Source organism: Pygoscelis adeliae, unplaced genomic scaffold, assembly GCF_000699105.1.
Source record: "Pygoscelis adeliae isolate BGI_AS28 unplaced genomic scaffold, ASM69910v1 Scaffold63, whole genome shotgun sequence".
Taxonomy (NCBI): domain Eukaryota; kingdom Metazoa; phylum Chordata; class Aves; order Sphenisciformes; family Spheniscidae; genus Pygoscelis; species Pygoscelis adeliae.
Genome location: NW_008824414.1, coordinates 122,896 through 143,375, shown reverse-complemented (window position 1 = coordinate 143,375; position 20,480 = coordinate 122,896). Strand labels below are relative to the sequence as shown.

Sequence of the window (20,480 nt, the reverse complement as noted above, 5' to 3'; positions counted from 1 at the left end):
AATTCAGAAACTGGAAGAACAGTTAAAACTTTCAGCAAAATCACAGACTTCAGGAGAGCCCAGAGAGTACAGGGTGAGTAAAATCACACTTACTGGCTGAAGGAGTTTACTACAATTAAATACCAAAACCTGTATTGTCTTGGGGGACTGGCTCTTGAGACTTCTTTTTTTTTTTTTTTCTCTGTTGTCACCCAGAGAGCAGATTTTCCCCCAGCTGACTGGACTACATTTAGGCAGTGAGAGTGTACTTGCATTATTTCTTATGGAGATGTAAAGAAGTGTTGTACGTGCATTACAGTAAAGTTTCACAGCCTGAGTCTAGTTTGAATTAACTGAGGAGGACAACAATACAGACACTCTGCTCTGTAGAGCAGACCTGAGGGATGACTTCTGGGTTCTAAATGTGTTTAGTTTCTCCAGCTATAACAGTTGTAATAAGATGTTCTTTGTCTGCATACCTTGTCCTATTTAAGTTTATAAATCAGTCCTTTTTTTCACATGTTTATTTGTTTGATGCTTGGTTTCAAAGATTAACTTTTGCTTTTTGTTTTGTTTTGTTTTTTTTTTTCCCCACATAAATGAACATTATACAGAACTATGAATTGATTATACAGGTATGGAAAACAGCATGAACATCTCTAACTTTTCATTCCTTTTCCTTTCAATCCCTTCTATTAATTAGATCTGCTCTGGCTTTTTTCCTGTTCTTGATAATGTCAAGGCTTGGAGATAAGGGTACATGTTTTAGGGTGGCAGAATTCTTGCAGGGAGTGAGGAACTGCTTTCAGTTTAATTTCCTGTACATAAGTGCTTCATTCTCCTGGCTTATTGCTCAGATGTATTACAGGCAGTTACTTACTGTAAAAGAGCTTTTTGGCGTGAAAGGAGAAGTTGAGATTTGGAGTATGAAACAAAGGTAATGGAATTACGATGATACACTGTGTCTTAGCCTTCAGCTTTTGTTTGTGGCCCTGCTCTTAATAAAACTTAAATGTGTATAATACTAAATTTCATTTCCATCTATTTGTTTATTTACAGTTTATGAAATTGTGTACCTCGGTGTTAGAGAAGCAAATCTTGTAGGAACAACAGAATCTTTGATAGAGTGAATTTTCCATGCTGGAGCACACCTGATTGTCGTCTGCCTTCTGTAGCCTCTGATAGGACTTTGTTAGGCTTCTTCAGAAGTGGAGTGATTACATATCATTCTGCATCAGTCTTGGCTTCTCATTTGCATGAATGCCATTATCTGTCATTAAGATTTTCCGAGTACATCACACACGTAGCCTATGTGTTATTTACACTGTGGCAAAGATCAGAAAAAGAATGGCAAAGATTTTTGTTTTGAAGGCCGCATGACTTGTTGAAGATCTGTTTGTACCCAGAAGGCATACCTCTGTAGCAATCTTGGGCATACAGAATCATAAAGGATATGTGTCACGTTATTCAAAACATGTCAAACTATTAAGACCACAGCTTGTTTTCTATCCAAGATGTTAGGTGGATGACAGACAGTTAACTAGTGTGCTTGTGGCTTAGTAAAGAGGAGTATCTGAAAAAATTGAGACTAGCTGCTGTAACTTTGCAACCTCTCTCAGAAAGGATTAAAACTTAATATATACATAATTAAGGAAATGTGTATGTGCCTGTAAGCAGTTGAAAATGTAATGTTAATCACTTTTGGTATTCTTGACTAGTCTGTGATGCTCTCCATGCTTATTAATTTGAGTAAATTAACTCTATTCTTCTGTATTTTGCTAGAGGGTGTTTTTCTGCTTTAGTAATATCTGTACAATACTTTGAAGAGGTAAAGTTATATATTAATACAAAGGATTTTTATTTCATAATATTGAAGAGGAATTTGCGTAAATTCAGACACTTATTGATGAACAAAGCATTTATCTTGTAAAATATCATCTTCCTTGCTCATTGGTATTGACCAAATTATTTCTCCTTTAGAAGGTTTCCCATTGCTTTCCTATCTGATCTTGCTTTCAATGTGTTTAATGACTTAGTCACTTCTGACGTAGTCTGTCTGTCACACTTGGTTCTCTCCTGCATCTGTTACCCACTAAAGCTCCTAGCCTTGCCTTCACGTTCATTACTGGGATGAATGAGTGACCGTTTTCCTGCAGCTCTGTGCATGATTGGATCTCAGTGAGCTCAAATGCAAAATTATCGTCTTCATATTTAAGCGATTTTTGGAAAAAGAGTACCTGTTCTATGTTGACTATGTGAATCTCTCTGATTTGCAGACGTTGAGTATGTTACGTTGCATATTTATCTTTCAATTCTTAGTATCTTCCTTTAAACTGGAATTCCTTGAAGTACTGGAAGAGGGTTCTGAGGTTACAGAAATACATCTAATGCTATTAGTAATAATTCATGTAATCTTGGGGTTTCTTGATCTCAAACAAAAAAAAACAACAAAAAGACCCCACACACCACAAGGCCCTCTTTGATGACCGCTGGGCCTTGAGAGTATGCCTTCATCCAGCACTTTGTTAGAATACTGCAAACTTTGAGAGTAATCAAATGTGTATTTAAGAGCTGCTGCATTTGGAAAACAAGATTTCAGAAAGTTACTTTTTCATCCTTTCTGTCTGCATCTGGCTTTACTTTCATCTGGGATTTTAGCATAGTTTAGTCCATAGTAAAACTCCACCTTCTTACTCTTGCTTCCAGTTGGAACTTTGTTATATTGCCTGAATATCTGTATAATGTGATTTCTGTATAGGTAGAATCTTTGCAAGCAGAAATAAAAGAGAAGATGGATGATTACAATAAGCTGTTATTAGAAAAGGAGCAAAAACACCAAGAAATTACAGCTCGTGATAAAGAGATAGAAAAACTGGTGGCACAGATACGAGAACTGGAGCACAATGGTACTGAAGTCTCAAAGACTGTACACTACTTGGAACAACAACTGCAAAAAATGAAGAAAGTGGAAATCGAATTAAAAGAAGTAATTTTTAAATACTTATTTAAATGGGAGTGGCATTATGCAGACAGTGTCCTCAATGACTGTTAGTGTTGTTTGAGACTATCCCTAGTGTACCTAGTGGTGAGTTAAACTGTTGTATTAATGGCAGGTATCACAGCCACAGTTTTAAACAAACTCTGGTTTTACGAACTATAAGCCTACTTACTATAGAGACTGCTTTTTGACAGTTGTCATGTTTGCATGGATCAGAGCTGCTCTTTTGCTTCTCTGGAAGTTCCTGAGAAGATAGTGTTACTGAATATTAAACATCGATCGTGTGTCTTCAATAAATAACTGTGTTTAAAATCATATTATCCTAATTGATAGCTCTTCTTGCTATGTGCCTTTGCAGCCAGATCTGTTTTCCATACTCTGAAATTTTTAGTGCTTTGTAACTACTGCAGATTGAATCACAGCTTAGAGTTAAGAACTACATTCCATTTAGCAAAAGTATTTGTCTTTTACCAAACATCTGAGTAACCTTTTCTACCTTCTTAAACTAAATGTCTCAGTTTCCTCCCAGCAATATTCCTTGGTTAAGTATTGTTGGTGTGTCTGTCAAGTTTGAAGATTTGAGAATGGCATGATCTAAACTAAATTTATTAGTTTAATTGCTAATTCTGTAAATATTTGCTTCCATTATTTTTCATTTTAAAAATATTGAACAAAATATTTTTTGTTTTAGCTTCAGCTAACGTGATATAGACTAGCCAGTCTTAGTTTATTAGGTACTATTATTCCTATCTATTTGGCACTTGAGAGATTGCATCTGGAGAACTGCTTGGTTTTAGACTCTCATGTGCAAGAAAGACATCGGCGTGCTGGAGCAAGTCTAGCAAAGGACTATCAAGATGGTCAGGGAGCTGAAGCAAATGATTTTTGAGGGGAGGCTGAGAGAACAGGGTTTGTTTAGCTTTACGGAGATCTTATTGTTGCGTGCAACCACATAATATGAGGTTATAGAGAAGATGGAGACAGACTTGGAGGTACACGGTGAAAGGATGAGAAAGTATGAGCATAAACTGCAACAGGGGAAATTCCAATTAAATGGTAGGGGGAAATGGTCATATTGGGGGCAGCCAAATGCTGAAAAGGGGGCTCAGAGTGGCAGTGGTGTCTGTGACTTGGAGATGTTCAGAAGTCGGCTGGCCGAGGCCCTGAGCAGAGCCAAGTTGGTTCTGCTTTGAGTCAGAGGTTGGACCAGAAAGCTTTAGAGACCCTCCCTAGCTTAAGCTGTCAAGTTTGAAGATTTGAGAATGGCATGATCTAAACTAAATTTATTAGTTTAATTGCTAATTCTGTAAATATTTGCTTCCATTATTTTTCATTTTAAAAATATTGAACAAAATATTTTTTGTTTTAGCTTCAGCTAACGTGATATAGACTAGCCAGTCTTAGTTTATTAGGTACTATTATTCCTATCTATTTGGCACTTGAGAGATTGCATCTGGAGAACTGCTTGGTTTTAGACTCTCATGTGCAAGAAAGACATCGGCGTGCTGGAGCAAGTCTAGCAAAGGACTATCAAGATGGTCAGGGAGCTGAAGCAAATGATTTTTGAGGGGAGGCTGAGAGAACAGGGTTTGTTTAGCTTTACGGAGATCTTATTGTTGCGTGCAACCACATAATATGAGGTTATAGAGAAGATGGAGACAGACTTGGAGGTACACGGTGAAAGGATGAGAAAGTATGAGCATAAACTGCAACAGGGGAAATTCCAATTAAATGGTAGGGGGAAATGGTCATATTGGGGGCAGCCAAATGCTGAAAAGGGGGCTCAGAGTGGCAGTGGTGTCTGTGACTTGGAGATGTTCAGAAGTCGGCTGGCCGAGGCCCTGAGCAGAGCCAAGTTGGTTCTGCTTTGAGTCAGAGGTTGGACCAGAAAGCTTTAGAGACCCTCCCTAGCTTAAGCTGTTCTGTAATTTTTATCCAAACATACAAAAGCCATGCCCATTAGCTTTCTGTCTGGCTTGCCTTGGAGTGGATGGAGACTGTGACAAGTTGCTCTTGTCTCGGAAATCTTAGCTTTCTGTTAAACCGGCTTTCTTTATCCATGTGAATTCAAAATATTCTTTTAGCTGTCTGAATGTCCCAGGAAATTGGTCTTTCCTAAAAATCCTAAATAAGCCAAATTCAGACTCTTGTTTTTTTCCTTTTTTCCAAGAAACTAATTCATCAGCTTTAAACAAGGTTATACTATTCAATTTGCCAACTGTATAGGCATTGTAATAGTTTGTCTTGAAGTAATTTTGTGCAATAAATAAGTGCCAACAGAGCTCTAAGCATGATTGCATGTCATGAAATTTTTCTGTAAAAATACACTTGATGTGAATGGCAATTACAGATTTTTATTGTCCCCCAAATTCCAACATATGAAAAACGTAGGTATTGCAGATAATGGAGACTAACACTAATAAGAAATGGGTCTGGAAAGAGTAATTTTGAATATGGAATGGTATCTTTTGTGAAGAATACTGACTAACCTCACAGAAAGCAGATCCATTTATCCTGCCGTCATGTGCATGGAGCAGGTCTTTGTTTTTTCCTGGTCCAATTCCTTTCAGTTGTTCAGGTTGTTGATATGTAACATTGACATTTCTGGTTAGGGTTGTGCTGGAAGGATTGCTCATTCTTTGGCCTGAGGTCTTGAAAATGGGGCTCATTCAGGGAGTCTGCTATCCTATGGATTTTGGTATCAGTGAAAGAAAAGATACCATGTTAGACTATATCTGCGTGGGCATCCAGAAGAAGGTTTTACAGTGAAGGTGCATTACATAAAGCTCTGATTTTTGCCTGGGTTGCCACTTGTTTTTGCTGGGTCACTGTAGCAACCTCAGAACATAGCAACTGGAGAATGCTAGGAGAAACTTAAGTCTTGTGTGCAGAGCCGTGCTGACACCACGAGCTACGGCACATTTGCAGCTCTGCTGCCCAGTAAATGCAGGAACATCTGAGTTAAGGCAGCCCAGTTCTGCAGGAATCTGGATTTGCACATTGTTACTGGAGACTTTTTGTCAGTTGATCAGATGAGCTTTAAAATGGTGCGGGTAATGTCTTATTTTTAGTTAATGTAAAAGAAAAAAAGGCTCTGTTATTGCTTGGGTTTCGTTGTTATGTGTGTCCTTTCATGTACAGCAGCAGGAGACCTAAGGGGCTTGTTAATATCATAGATTTCTTGCGACAGTAAGAAGAGTTTTCATTTTTCCCTTCAGGACAAACAAAAGTATTTCTGTGATAGGTGCTTTCCTACTCAAAAAAGTGCAGGTGATGCAGTCACAATTATTACATTTGTTTTTTATCTTGCCAGTGATAGTAGGTGTGAATGACACGGCTTTGTACCCTAACTGGCTGTCTCCCTGTGATTTCCTTTCCTCTTGTGTGCTCTGTGTGCCTGGACTGCCCCCAGAGCTGGCCAGAAAGCCAGCGGGGGCTGGCTGGGGGCTAGTGGGTGGAAATCAGGTGGCCTATTTAGTATGGACGTGAACTGTTTTAAATACCTGTTCTTGGGCATGCTGTTTTGATGCTGCAATACAGCGTTAACTTTGTAATCTATTTGTTATTTTTTAATTGATGCTTTTTTCATTTTAAGATCAGAAGATGCTATCCATGTACTCTGGGTCTTAGGTCTTTTTGATTAGAGAAAAGATGGTCAAATTTTACATAATTTTTTGGCAAATCATATGATGAGTCTAAAATAACCCTTCTGTTAGAGGTACGTGTGTTGAGCTATGGGCAGAATAAGCGTTGGAATGGCAGAAGCAGTTACTGCCTTAAGTTTCTTGCCCAGCTTTCCTTTATTGTATTAAGTACAGATATATATGCCTGCTGTTTGGACAACTTCCCAAGTGAAACTTGGACTGACCCAGCTATTGAGAAAGACTGTGAGAGAAAGAGAGACCAAAGGAGAAGTTTTTAAAATAAATAAATAAAACTATGGTAGCTTGACAGAGCACAGATCTGACAAAACTTAGTGCTGGTGCTTCACCTTCTGACTTAACATGGTGTATTTGTAGTAGGTTTTTGATCTACCCAAAACTCTTCATCTCTTAAGTCTCCACCTCTTAGATTTAGCTTGGCAAATACATGGTATTGTAATAAACTTCGAAATGGCTACAAGAACAAGATGTTTAGGTTATTAAATATATAAAATGCTGTGTAATTGAGAAAGTATAATATATCACTGAATGCTAAATTTTCAGAAGTTGTTAAATGTGGGTTAAAAAAAAATAAAGGGGTAAAAACTTAGGTGAGCTTAAAACTAGTCAGTTGTTTTGAATTCCTGTTTCTTTATAGGCCATTGGGATTATGTACTTTTCTTCTTGTCCCAGGGTTTGTCAGAGATGATGAAGTATTTTGGTGGGATTGTTCTGGTTGGGTGGGTATGTATATTGACAACAACTAATTCTAACATTAAAAAAAAATATATTTTGCAGGATAAAGAGGCATTGCAACAGCAACAGTACAATAACCTGATTCAGATCTCTGCCCTACAGTCTAAATTGGATGAAGCGCGGCACAGAGTACCAGCCGACAGCAGTTCTGCCCCAGTGCTGAAGGAGCAGTTACAGGCAGAGCAGGAAGCACTTCAGACAAAAGAGAGAGAGGTAAGAGTTTTGGTAGGGTCCTGTAGACTTCCGAGTCATTCATGTAGTTGCAGAAACATTTTGTGCAAACTTGTAACTGGGAATTTAAGCCATTCAAAAACCCAGTGACTAATGTTGTAGTAAATGTGCCTTCTTACCCAGTATTCTTTATGCTTTGGTGTTAACTAACCTTCCTTTTTCTTGCTTTATTCTGTTTTGTCATCCCCCTGTCCGTCCGTCTCCCCTCCCACTGGAAACTGTCTTGTGATGATTCACATCAACTTTGAGACTGATCAATATCTGTTGTAAACTGATTTTCCTTTCCTTCCCAAGTTGAAGTGGAGCAGAAGGTAGATATTTTTTTGTTTGACTTTGAGAGTGAGCGATAATTCCTTTAAGAACAGAAAGGACAATTACCCATAATGGTGTCATCTGACCTTCTCTATTTTGTGAGCCAGAGAATGTTAGCGATAAGTTCTTGTGCCAAGATAAGCTGAAACGCAGTGTAATTGGTCACATTATTTAGAACTCTTATTGGATTTACATGCACAAATACATACACACACACCTCTGCTGTATGTTTATGTAATACTTGTATATTACAGATACTATAATAATAACATAACATACAGTCCAGCTTAGGATGTGCAAAGAAAAATGTGGGTGATCCTCCAGTTAATTGTACACCATTGTTTCAAGAGCAGTAAGATTAAAAAAACCCTAATTTCTTACAGATGGAAGTTCCATGTCTCTCATGAAGTCTGACTTCAGAAGCCTGTTGTCATTTAACCCAGCAGGCAGTTAAACACCACACAGCTGTTCGCTCACTCCCCACCCACCCACTCCCAGTGGGATGAGGGAGAGAATCGGGGAAAAAAAACAGTAAAATTCATGGGTTGAGATAAAGACAGTTTAATAGGACAGAGAAGGAAGGGAAAATAATACTGGTGATAAAAGACTATACAAAATAAGTGATGCACAATGCAATTGCTCACCACCCACCGACCAATGCCCAGCCAGTTCCCAAGCAGTGGTCACCCCTCCCCTGGCCAACTCCTCCCAGTTTATATACTGAGCATGATGTCACATGGTATGGAATATCCCTTTGGCCAGTCTGGGTCAGCTGTCCTGGCTGTGCCCCCTCCCAGCTTCTCGCTGGCAGGGCATGAGAGGCTGAAAACTCCTTGACTAGTGTAAGCACTACTTAGCAACAACTAAAACATCAGTGTGTTACCAACATTGTTCTCATACTAAATCCAATACACAGCACTGTACCAGCTACTAGGAAGAAAATTAACTCTATCCCTGCTGAAACCAGGACAAGCCACTAAGCCTTTCTCATTCTCAAAGCCCCTATACCTTACTACCCATTAAGGCAAGAGAAGATAAAACCTGTGGGTGGCAAGATCACAGTGTTTCCAAATAGCTCTTTGCTCTCAAGCTTTCAAACAGCTACAAACAGAGAAATGTATAGTAATTGACCCTTTTACAGGTTGAAGGAGCCAATACTCAGAACTTGTTTGATTGCTGTGTTACTGGGATTAGCACCACAGTGCTAATTTCTATCTTCTAGGAGGAGGAAAATGGTGATTATGTTAACTGCTTGTGATTACATTAGGCATCAAATGCTAACGTGTCTCCTATTATGTCAAATTACATCAGTGGTCAAAGCTTGATTATTCAGAACATAGATTAACATATCTTTAATGAGCAGTTAGTTGTTTGTTTTGTTTTGTTTTTTAAAGAAAATGGAAAACCACCTTTGTGGTACTTTGGTTTCACAGCTGAGGAGCTGGAACGCTAGCTTCTCACTCTTTTTATGTCTCAAGTATTTTATTAATGCAAACTGATTAGAGAGAGAGTTTAAATCAGAATTTGCTGAAGTTACTTGCTCTCAGTAAATAAGACGAATGAAGTTTTAGCTTTTCAATAAGAGGACTTAATTGAAACAACTATGCATTTTCTTCTTTTTTTAGATTGCAAGCTTGTTAGACCAACTAGAACAATATAAAGATAATTTGATCAGTAAAAATGAGGAGATATTGCAGCTGAAATTGCAGTTAGAGATGCAAAAAAACCTTAGCACTTCCAGCATCAGCCAGCTTCAGTTAGAGAATGCACACTTGAAGGTAGGTTTCCTTAGCTTTAGTGTGCACCAGCTAAAACTTCAGAGACCTCCTTTCTTGAGTGTTGTGGTCTTCATCTCGTGATGTTATAAACAGATACTTAAGTTTGTTTCTCTTGTCGAGGGAATATTGCATTACTGTTACAAGGCTAATGCTGGTTATCGTAGAACAAAAAACCCCCGATACTCTAGATTCATGCTTATGGCATTATCTTCTACAGTCATTTGATTTAAATAAAAAGCTTAGCTTTTTTCTAGCCCTGACAGATTATGAACTACAGTGTTGTCATTTAGTAAACACTACACAGTTTTGTGTGCATTCCTGACCTCTACAGCCATAGCAAATGCTACAAGTTAGAAAACTGGTTGGTTGTCAGTCTGGCAACTAGAGTGTTCATCTCTTACCTTGAAAGTTGAGAAATGTTCTAGCAATCTAATCCAGTAGTACAAATCTAAACAAGGTAGCTGTAGTTGTGTTATTGAGTTCTTAACGTTATAGTAAGGAGAAGAATGTTTAAATAAAGCCCTTAGTTCTGTTCTGCCATTAGGTTGGGAGAGAAAGTAAGTCCTTTCTAATGAGATTGCTGGTTTTTCTGATCAGGAGGATCTAACAAAACTTCATGTGAAGCAAAATCAGGACCTGGGTATTAGTGATTCCTCAGCTTTGTCATTCCCACAAGCACTACTTAAAGAAAAGAATCAAGAAATTGATCACTTGAATGAGCAGATTAAGCGGCTCCAGCACAAGCTAGAGGATGCTCTGGAGAATAAAGTAAGAGTATTTACTATATGTTCATTGCTTGATTTTGAGGGAAGCAAGGTATACAGAATCTTATTGTAAATCTATTTGATAATTCTTTTAGGAAAGTAGAGAGTTTTCTGAGTAGCTACCAGCTGAAGTGTGCAATTCTTCTTGCTGTTAAATGTGTGATTTAATGTAATTTAAACTCTACGTGCAATAGTAATTCTGCCTACATACAGAAATATTCAGACCTTACCCTTTTGCTCAGGTTGTGGAAGACCAAAAATCTGAAATTGAAGAACTCAAATCCCTTGTCGAGCACCTTCGTGGTGACCAGGAAAGGCTGCATAAGGACAAAGATGAAGAGGTAGAGCAACTCCATGGAGTAATTGAGAAGCTTCAAAAAGAGCTGGCACAATTTGGACCAGTATGTCATGAAGTTAGTGACAACCAAGACGATCTCTATCAGCATGCATTGGGAAAGCCAGTGGAAAACCTTCAGAATGAGTTGAAGAAGGGACTGGTAGATTGTCAGGGTGGTACTGCTCCAAACAGAAGAAACTCATTGGTACTCTCCAAAGCGAGAGAACTTCAGGAGGAACTAGAGTTTGTCTCAACTGCTAGAGAAGCTCTGCAGCAGCAACTGGAAGAGAAAGAACTGCAGTTCAAAATGGAAGTGGAAATTTTGGAGAAAAAATGCCAAGAATTACAAGAGTCATCAGAGCAGCACGTTGCAGAGCTGACCTCTCTGAGAATACAGTACAATGCACTTCAGGAAGAGTACAGCCTTTTCCAAACACGTTTTTCTCAGAGAGAGGTTGAAGTAAGGATGACAACTTCTCGTATTCAAGAACTTGAAGATACTGTGAGAGAAAGGGAAGCAAATATTCTAGAGAAAGATATGCAAATGAAGACAATGGCAGATCAAAGAGAAGCTGATACAAGAAAGTTGCAGTACTTAACAAAAAAGGCAGCAGAGCTTCAAACCGAGTTGGAAAAGAGAGATGCAAGTCAGGCTCAAGATGTTTATAGTCTTCAGTTAGAAGTTTCTAGACTTGATTTCCAAGTGCAAGCACTGAATCAGAAAGAAGTAGCTTATCAGAGAGAAATCAATGAACTGCAAGGTGGCACTGCAAAACTGAAAGATCAAATTGAGGCATATGTGAAAGAGCTTGAAGCCTTACGATTGGAAAGAGGTGAACTTATTTCACAGTTGGAGTCATACAAGCCAAAGGAGCAACGTGATCATGAAGAGACTAACTTTCTCAAGCCATTCTGCCGGAGAGAAAGAAAAGGCGAAGTCCTTAAGAAAGTAATGGAGGAATTGGAAGAACTGGAAGTAAATGTTGATCAGTCATTTGCAGTACTGGCTTCCCCTACTGATAAACTGGTATGTGATTTGTTTTTTAATAGTATTTGTTTTTTAAAATAATTCAATTTTATGTGTCATATAAAGCCCTATAGCTTATCCTTTTCAGTGCTGTAAGAAAGGGTGAAGATGAATACTGTGGCATAAAAATGGCTGTGGTGAGTCAGTTGAAGGGTCTGTCTATCTTTGTGTAGTTTCTTCAGCAGTGGCTAGAGGTAGATGCCTGGAAGGCCTAAGAACAGTGCAAGGATGCATGGAAACTTAATCCAGTCAGTTTTTCTGAGCTGGATATTGTTTCGGGCATGGATCCTAAGGTATGTATTGGGTGTAGGTGGCAAGGTGTTGGCAGTGGGGGAGCTGCAAGGGTCCTCTATGAGAAAAGGCCAGGGCTGCTCCATGCTGCGTACAGCTGGTTCCAACGCAGGACACAGCTGAGCCTGTCAGCCATGTGCGTGGCACTGCTGCAAAAACGTATTTAAAAAAGGGCAAAACACTGCACAGCCAGTGAGGAGTGAGGGGAAAAAAAGCGTGAGAAACAGCCCATGGAAGAGGCCATGCTGGAGCAGATATCCACACTGCAGGGGAGGAGGTAGAGGAGTCTGAAATGAAGGAGTGAAATTGAGCCTGGGGAGAAAAGACGGGGGTGTGTGTGTGTGTGCGCTGTTTCAGTGTGTCTTTGTTTCCTGCCATCCAACTCTATTTTTAATGGCAATAAATTAAATAAGTTTTCCCCAAGTCAAGTCTGTTTTGCCGGTGAGAGTAGTTAGTAGGTGATATCCCTGTCTTTATCTCCACCCACAATCACTTTCCATCTTATTTTTCCCCCTGATCTGTTGAGGGGGGAGAGTGAGAGAGCAGCTGGGTGGGCATCTGACAGCCAGCCAAGGTCAACCCACCACAAGCTGCTAGGACTATGTTTGCCATACTTTATGACTGTCTGAGAGAACTACTTGAAAATACTTTATGTATCTTTTTTTTTTAGAAATCTTTATTTACTGTGAATCTTTCTTGTATTTACTCTTAATCTTTTCTAGAACCATTTGCTTCAGATAACCTAATGTGAACTTTTATTAAATTACTCAATTTTGGAAAGCAGTAGGACCCAGATGACCTGTTTTTCAGAGAGCTGTAGTTGTCTGTCATATACCAACTTACTGCCTTTTAAAGCTCGCTTACAGAGGTGATAAGTGTTACTAAGAAGGCTTATATGAAAAGAGTTTCTGAGTGCATAGGAAAGGAAAAAAGTTAGGTGTTGGGATTATGTGGATTTTGGGGGTCCTGACTGGCAGTATGATATGGGCATAAAAATTCAGGGTGGCTGACTTACACGGTATTTACTTGCCCCTTTGTAGTGGGAAGGGAAGATGGCCTTTGGAAAGGCTGGAAATTATGGTTTGTTTGTAGAATTATTGGATTTCAACGTTAGGCAAAATAACTGAGCTTTAATATTGGTATCACTAATGGTAAAAACCTACTTGCAGAGTTACTGTGATGTTACAGAATGTTCAATATTACTTTGCCATTTTGCTTCATAGCCCAGCAATCGCAACAGGATGCAGTTCTTCATTTTAAAACGTACTCAGTAATAACAGTGGGTTTTCATTAGGCTTTTGTCTGTTATCTTTAAGCTACACTGATGTATTTAGGATGTATCATATTTAAATTATACTTGAATGCCATCTCTCCTTATTTAAAGAAAAGAAAGGATAATTACTGTGTAAAATGACATGTTTATTTTTTAAGCAGAAATGAAGAGTGTAGCTATGCAAAACGTGATATTTACTGGTGTTTGTATCTATTTGCTTATAAGTTCTAATCTGGATCGGTGCCATTTGCCTAGGTGAAACTGTACATTCAGGGTCTGTCTCAGAAACCCCTCAGAAAAAGGGATCAGGTGGGAAGGAATAACGTTGAATGACCTATGCAGAATGATGTACTACTTCAGACTACTGAATGTATGTATACAGAGCAGCATCAGAGCTTAGGCACCTGACTTCCAGTTTAGTGGTCTACTGGCCCATGTTGCTTATACGGATAGTGATTGTTAGATCCCTGTTTAAAGAACATAAACAGCTGCCATAACCAAATACTGTGTACCAGATTTACTGGTTGTGTTTTTTTCCTGTCTCTATAGGTCTCTTTCGAATTGTAATAGCCACTTAGTAATAACAGTAACTCATGAAGGTCAGTTATCAGCTTTCTGGTGGAAATCACATGCAGCAACATTGTATTTCTCTTGTCCAGAAAAAGAGTACATACAGCTGCTTGATCTCAGCTTAGTAATGATTATTTGTTACAAGCTTACATTACCAGCATATGCCACCCGAGTTCCAGCCAACTGCATTACTTATACTGTTTGTCATTTAAAATACATATACAGTGAGGTGCATGCACAACTTCAGCATAGTTACTGTAGATACAATTTGAGAATATATGGAAAATATACAATCTATATGAACATGGAAAAGGCTCACATAAAAAATATTTTTCCTTTTAACACAATGCAGGGAGAGTTAAAGGCTACAAATACTTCACAGAATGAAAATAATTTAATTGTAAAGATGGCACCTCATAAAGAAGAACTTAATTCTGAATTAGGTTCAGCAAAAAAGGAGTTAGGATTCAGTGAAGAGAGAACTAGTAAAATTTTGAAGGATATAAAGGTATGCTGGAATTCTGGGGGCAGTTAAATGGTTTAAAAATCAATTTTCAAGTAGAAACTTAGATTCTGAAATATTTAAGTTCGTGTATATATGTCAGTATATGTATTTCCATGTTTAAGTGCTAAAAGTTTTAAAGTAGGCTGAGGAGAGATGATCATCGAAGTTGGAGAATATATTGAGTCAAAGTAAGTAAACTACTGTGTCTTCAAGCATTCATTATGATAGACCTTTTCCTATAGATCTAGCTCATCCCAGTACAAAGAAAAGTACAGTATTTGGTTTAGAATATCAACTATCTGAGCAAGATAGTGACCATAAGCCTGAGAGCTGGAGAGGGGAAAAATAACAGTATTTGGGTACTTCTGTTGTTCTAGTATGGATTAGCTAAATGCTATTATACAGAACATCTTCAGAGGAAAAGAAATGACTGCTGCTTGGAGTACCAAGACAGAAAACCCACATGAGATTAAGCAGCTCTTTACTTAACCCTGAATAGTGAATGAGAGTTGATTCAAATTGTTAACATTGAAGAGCCTTTGTGTAATAGTCAACATAACAAACGAATGCAGCATTCTTAGAGGAGCAAGGAAACTTCTTGGTACAGTTATTCTTGGGTTCAAAAGTGGGAACAATGTGAAAATTGGGAAATTTATTAAAATGAAAGCTGGAGGAGCAGCTAAAAGGGTAAAGTACTTGCAGCTAGCACTAGGCTTAAAACAGGCTAGGACTCATCAGCTAAGATGGATGATTAACACAGAAGGATTAAGGTGACAGTCTAAAATGAGAGAGAGAACAACTATTCACTGTATCTTACAATGTAGGAAGTATGGAGAATGAAACTTGCATGGTGGCAGGTTTAAAATAAACTAAAAGAAATATCTTCTCAAACAGTGCATCATTTAGACTCTTAGACACAGAATCTTATAGGTCAAAAGAGTAATTTTATCTTAAAATGACTTAGATTAAGCGATTGAAGGAAAAATTAACCAAGAACTGTCAAACAGAAAGATGTTGACTGCCTGTGTGGTCTGAGATGTGTAGACCTTGGATTACTGGGAGCTGCCCAGCTTGGAGCTGAGCAGGCATGCTTGGGGAGGTACCACTTTGCAAGGACAGGGCAAAGCTCTGCTGTTCGGCAGTGTTCCTTTGCAGAAAGATTGTTCTAGTCCTGTTAAAACTTCCTTGGGATGATGGTGGTAAAACAGAGAGGGAACCTCAGAACCAGGGATCCAAAAATTCCTGATTTGAAGGGGGGGAGTTGGGGGGGAAGGCTGCAAGGAGGGAAAACAGACACCTCTTCAAGCAGTGGGTGGGCCAACTTCAGAGGGGGCTTTAGGGGATTCAGTGCCTGGGGCACTGAATATGAAAAAAGTGGGGGAAGCAGGGCAGCCTGACGTTCTGCATAAGTTGTGGAGGCATTAGAAGAGAAGCTGCAGCTTGGCATGCTCAATATATGCTCTGGAATCTCCCTTCTGCTGCAGAAGAGGCACAGCCTTTGCCATGAGCACACTTGTGCCTACTTTCCCCTTAGGAGTTTCTATATTAATGACATCAGTAAGCCCTGGAATTACAGCAAGTTGGGCCCTAGCCTTAGGGTTCCTTAATCACTTGGTGATGGCAAGTCCTACCACACTGGATCCCTGAGGTTATAAGGATGAGGGTAAAGTATTTTCATGATGAGTTCAGAGATGTTCCATTTGGATGTCAGCCTCCAGGTGGAGTGAGTAACAGGTTTAGAGGCTGAAAGACAGGGAGAAGGTTTGAATTCTCGACTTCTGGAGCAACAGTTGGACTTGTTGGAGCAGTGGCTCTGCAACAGCAGCCTTCCCATGGTGTGTATGACACACCTGCTTGTTGAAAAGAGCATTAAGGTCATAGAAAAAGAACAGACACCTCAAGAGGCCTTGGGAAGGGAAGAAAGCTCTTTCTATAGAAATGCTGACTAAATGAGAACCCTTGTAGCAAGGTAGGCAGGGATGTATCTGCATACTCCATGGCACAGTATTGACATTATTCAGATGTCTCTGCAGTTTGAAGGTGGAAGTCTAGCCTTGGCCTGGTCAGTGACTGTGCCTTCACACTATGGGAAAGATGCTGGAAAGGTTCTGCGGCCATTCGGATACCCAAGCCCTCAGGCTGGAAAATAGCTAGTTATGTTCAAGGATCACAAGAACTGAGGAAGATGGACACCTGTTGTGTCCATGCAAGCTGTGTTTCCCTGTTGGCCTCTCTCAGAGATGGTGGTTGCGTAGAATGACTTTGGTCTGACCTAGTGTATCTGTTTTTATAGAGTCAGAGTCTGAGAAATGGTCTGCAGTGTTGCTGATCAGCAGAGACCTAAGTCTGTTGTTTGGTGCTTGGAAAAATAAAAAAAAAGAGTAGAGTACCCCTGTGGGAACAGGACACTAAAAGGTACAAGTACGGCCTTACCAAAATTTAGGATAAAACATGTTGGTATGTATGGCTGCTGTGTCTGTCATATGAAGGGACACGTGAATCCATGTTGCTTTTCCTTCCAGTGACTAGAAGTAGATGGTTGATAGTTTCTCCTGCATTGAAATGGCAGGCATAAGAACCATCTGTAGACTTCTTAACCATTTTTTTTCCTGGTGCCCTGGGTCAGGAATTAAGCCTTAAGATAGTTCAGGAGATTTGTCCAGTTAGGAAAGCAACAGGTTTTGATTTGTATTTATTTGAAAGTAAGAAGATTATCTACACAGCTACAAGGAATACCCTTTTTTCCTGATTGATACAAAAGTCAGCTCTGAAGAAATACATTTGATTATTGTACAGATTTTATTTTTCTTCTCCTATTAATGATATGCTTGTTAAAAAAGCCTGGTTAGCTGGCATATAAAATATACTAAACTGTCGGATCATTTTTACATAAAACCTGGGAATAGTAACAGATATGGCTATTAAATTTGAGAAGATCTCTTTAAATGCATGTTTTTCAGTTTGTAAAATTGTATTTAAATTCCATTAAATAATGTGTTATTTCATTGTAGGAAAAAGATGAAGTTATGTTTGACTTGACGACTCGCAATATAAATCCAAAAACTCAGATTAAGCAATCACAAGAAAATATCTTGACTCAGGAATTGGACGTGATCAACAGCTCTGAAGAGGAGCAAGATTTGAAAAAGCATGGCCAGCAAACGTTGGAAATTCATCAAACTCCTGATTCTCCAAAACACAATTTGAACATAGGCAAAGACACTTCAAAAGACTTCCAGAATTTCATTGCAGGTATGGCTTCATGGGGCTCACCTGAGATTGTGAGAAAGCAAGATATAAGCATGGAACTTCAGCCAGTGCTTCATCTGACACCCTTTTCGGAAGTTGAAAGCACAGATTTTGAAATTATATACACCAGGTCATCCATGCAAGAAGATAATTCTGTATTGCTGGGATATTCTAACCTGTATGAAAATGGCAGTGAGGAAGCAGCAGTGGGAGCAGAGAGAAAATCTCCAGCTTTCTCTGAAAGCACCTACTCTGTTGATGACGACCAAGATATGGAGAAGATTTTGGTAAGTGATATTTCAAGTTTGATTTCATTCTAATTCATAGAATCATAGAATCGTTAAGGTTGGAAGAGACCTCCAAGATCATCGAGTCCAACCGTCAACCCAACAACACGATGCCCACTAAACCATGTCCCTAAGCGCCTCATCTACCCGTTTTTTAAATACTTCCAGGGATGGTGACTCAACCACTTCCCTGGGCAGCCTGTTCCAATGTTTAACTACTCTTTCAGTAAAGAAATTTTTCCTTACATCCAATCTAAACCTCCCCTGGCGCAACTTGAGGCCATTTCCTCTCGTCCTTTCGCCAGTTACTTGGGAGAAGAGACCAACACCCACCTCGCTACAACCTCCTTTCAGGTAGTTGTAGAGAGCCATAAGGTCTCCCCTCAGCCTCCTTTTCTCCAGGCTAAACAACCCCAGCCCCCTCAGCCGCTCCTCATAAGGCTTGTTCTCCAGACCCCTCACCAGCCTCGTTGCCCTTCTCTGGACACGTTCCAACATCTCAACATCCTTCTTGTAGTGAGGGGCCCAAAACTGAACACAGTATTCGAGGTGCGGCCGCACCAGTGCTGAGTACAGGGGCACTATCACTTCCCTGCTCCTGCTGGCCACACTATTTCTGATACAGGCCAGGATGCCGTTGGCCTTCTTAGCCGCCTGGGAAATACTACAACACTGGATGTTCTCTCTAGATTTGATCAGAGTACTGGCATGTGCTGTGAGGAATGTTGACCACTATTGATACCTGAAGGCCTGTGAAATCCATAATGTAATTCTAATGAATGGCTTTAATAGGAGTTCTGGTTTCTTTTTTGTACATCCACACAGTCAGCTGTAAGCATGAACCATGTACATAAGTCTAACTGTTCAGGTGAAATAAAAAGCCTCGTTGCTTGGTTCTCTTTGTTCACTGAGTCTGAATTTGAAGTTTTTCACTAAGAAATCTAGATTAAACTGAATCAGAAAGCTTTCTTTGTATTCCAGTTGGAAATCTTAAGGATATTTCATTACTTAAGGAAACATTCATATAACTTTAGGAAACTGGTATCTTGTAATCTGAAAGAAACTGCAATGACAATCTGTGTGTTTTCTATTTTTAGCTAAACTTACAGAAAAGGAATTTGTGTGGAAGAACGGGAAAGGGCAACTACAGTTGGAAAAAGACAACTCTGATAATAGAAAAGGAGTTTCTTCAGTGTTGAATGTTAGTTTATCTTGACTTTGGGGAAAATGACTAAAATAACTGGGGAAGTAATGAACTCTGACTAAACTTGTGGATGGTGGTAGAAGTACATCCACCATTTTTTTATGCTGTAAAGACAGTTCATGATCTAGTGAGCAGGACTGAAATTACAGTCAAAATTGGGGTCTTTTAATCTTTCTTGAGAGTAGATAAGGGATGTTTTAAAAGCGAGATAAAGCCTACTCAGTCATTTCAAGCCAGTTAGGTACTGGAATATCTCAGCCTTTCAGTTTGGTCAGAATACTTTGCTTGCTTTTCTGGACTGTTCTATGAATGGGTAAATATTTTGACTTTAACACAGCAGTGACCATTTTTTTTCTTTTCTCTTTTCTTTGCAGTGATTCTATTCTGTATGGCAGCCCTAATATTTCCGATAGGATTTTACATCAATGAAGTTGGAGGTCAACCATATAAATTACCCAATAACACAGTGGTTGGGTCTTCGTATGTACTGTTTGTCTTATCCATTTTCTTTACGATAGTGGGACTTCTATTTGCTGGCAAAGTTTGTTTACCTGGCTGATGAATGTCTGAACTGCAGGACTTTATTTTGGACAAGAGCAAGACATCAGAATTGCATTCTCAGGAGGATGCCTAGATCAGACTATCAAACACTTACTGAAAAGAAGAATGCTTTGACTTGTTCTCACTATGCACTTTGGATGAAAAAAAGGAGAGCCTTTCCCGTAACCAAATACAGACAACGTTGACTAATCTCCTGAGCATATTTAATGCAGTCAGGTCTGCACTGTGATAGGAACTAGTGAAGAATGCTTTACACTGAGAAGCATAATGCCCCATGTTACTGTACTGTTCCTGTTTTTAATGTCTAACGATTTGGAAGTCAAAGTATTTATGAACTTTGTGGTAGACCAGAGGGTTGCAGGGGAATTCAAGTGAGGCTGGCCTCGCTGTTTAGGAGATTAGTATTTTACATCTTCCTTCTGATGAGCAAAGCCTTTGGCACCAATGTGGATCAATCTTGCATTACTGCACCAAGAAGCCAATAGATCAAAACATGTTCTCTAAATGTGTGTAACAGCAAGAAGACATACATCCCCTCCTCTCCCATAAGCTCTAGAAGAACACTAAGGAACATTTTAGAGGGGGATTTCTTCCTTATATTTATATAAATATATATATAAATATATATATTTTGCTGATGCAGTATACAGTGTGTGTGTATGTGTGAGTGTGTATATACACATATATGTGTATATACATGTATATACACACAAATGG

General features: G+C 39.1%; 1 protein-coding gene across 1 annotated transcript in view; it reads left to right on the top strand.

The window, feature by feature from the left end:
• Window positions 1–20,480, top strand: part of PCNT (pericentrin) — a 97,550-nt gene that overhangs the window by 49,149 nt on the left and 27,921 nt on the right. The window contains exons 33-40 of the mRNA XM_009320827.1: window positions 8–73; window positions 594–614; window positions 2,738–2,965; window positions 7,417–7,587; window positions 9,543–9,695; window positions 10,293–10,463; window positions 10,702–11,823; window positions 17,474–17,998. Of these exons, the coding sequence (XP_009319102.1) occupies window positions 8–73; window positions 594–614; window positions 2,738–2,965; window positions 7,417–7,587; window positions 9,543–9,695; window positions 10,293–10,463; window positions 10,702–11,823; window positions 17,474–17,998 (2,457 nt within the window). The remainder of the gene's footprint in view (window positions 1–7; window positions 74–593; window positions 615–2,737; window positions 2,966–7,416; window positions 7,588–9,542; window positions 9,696–10,292; window positions 10,464–10,701; window positions 11,824–17,473; window positions 17,999–20,480) is intronic.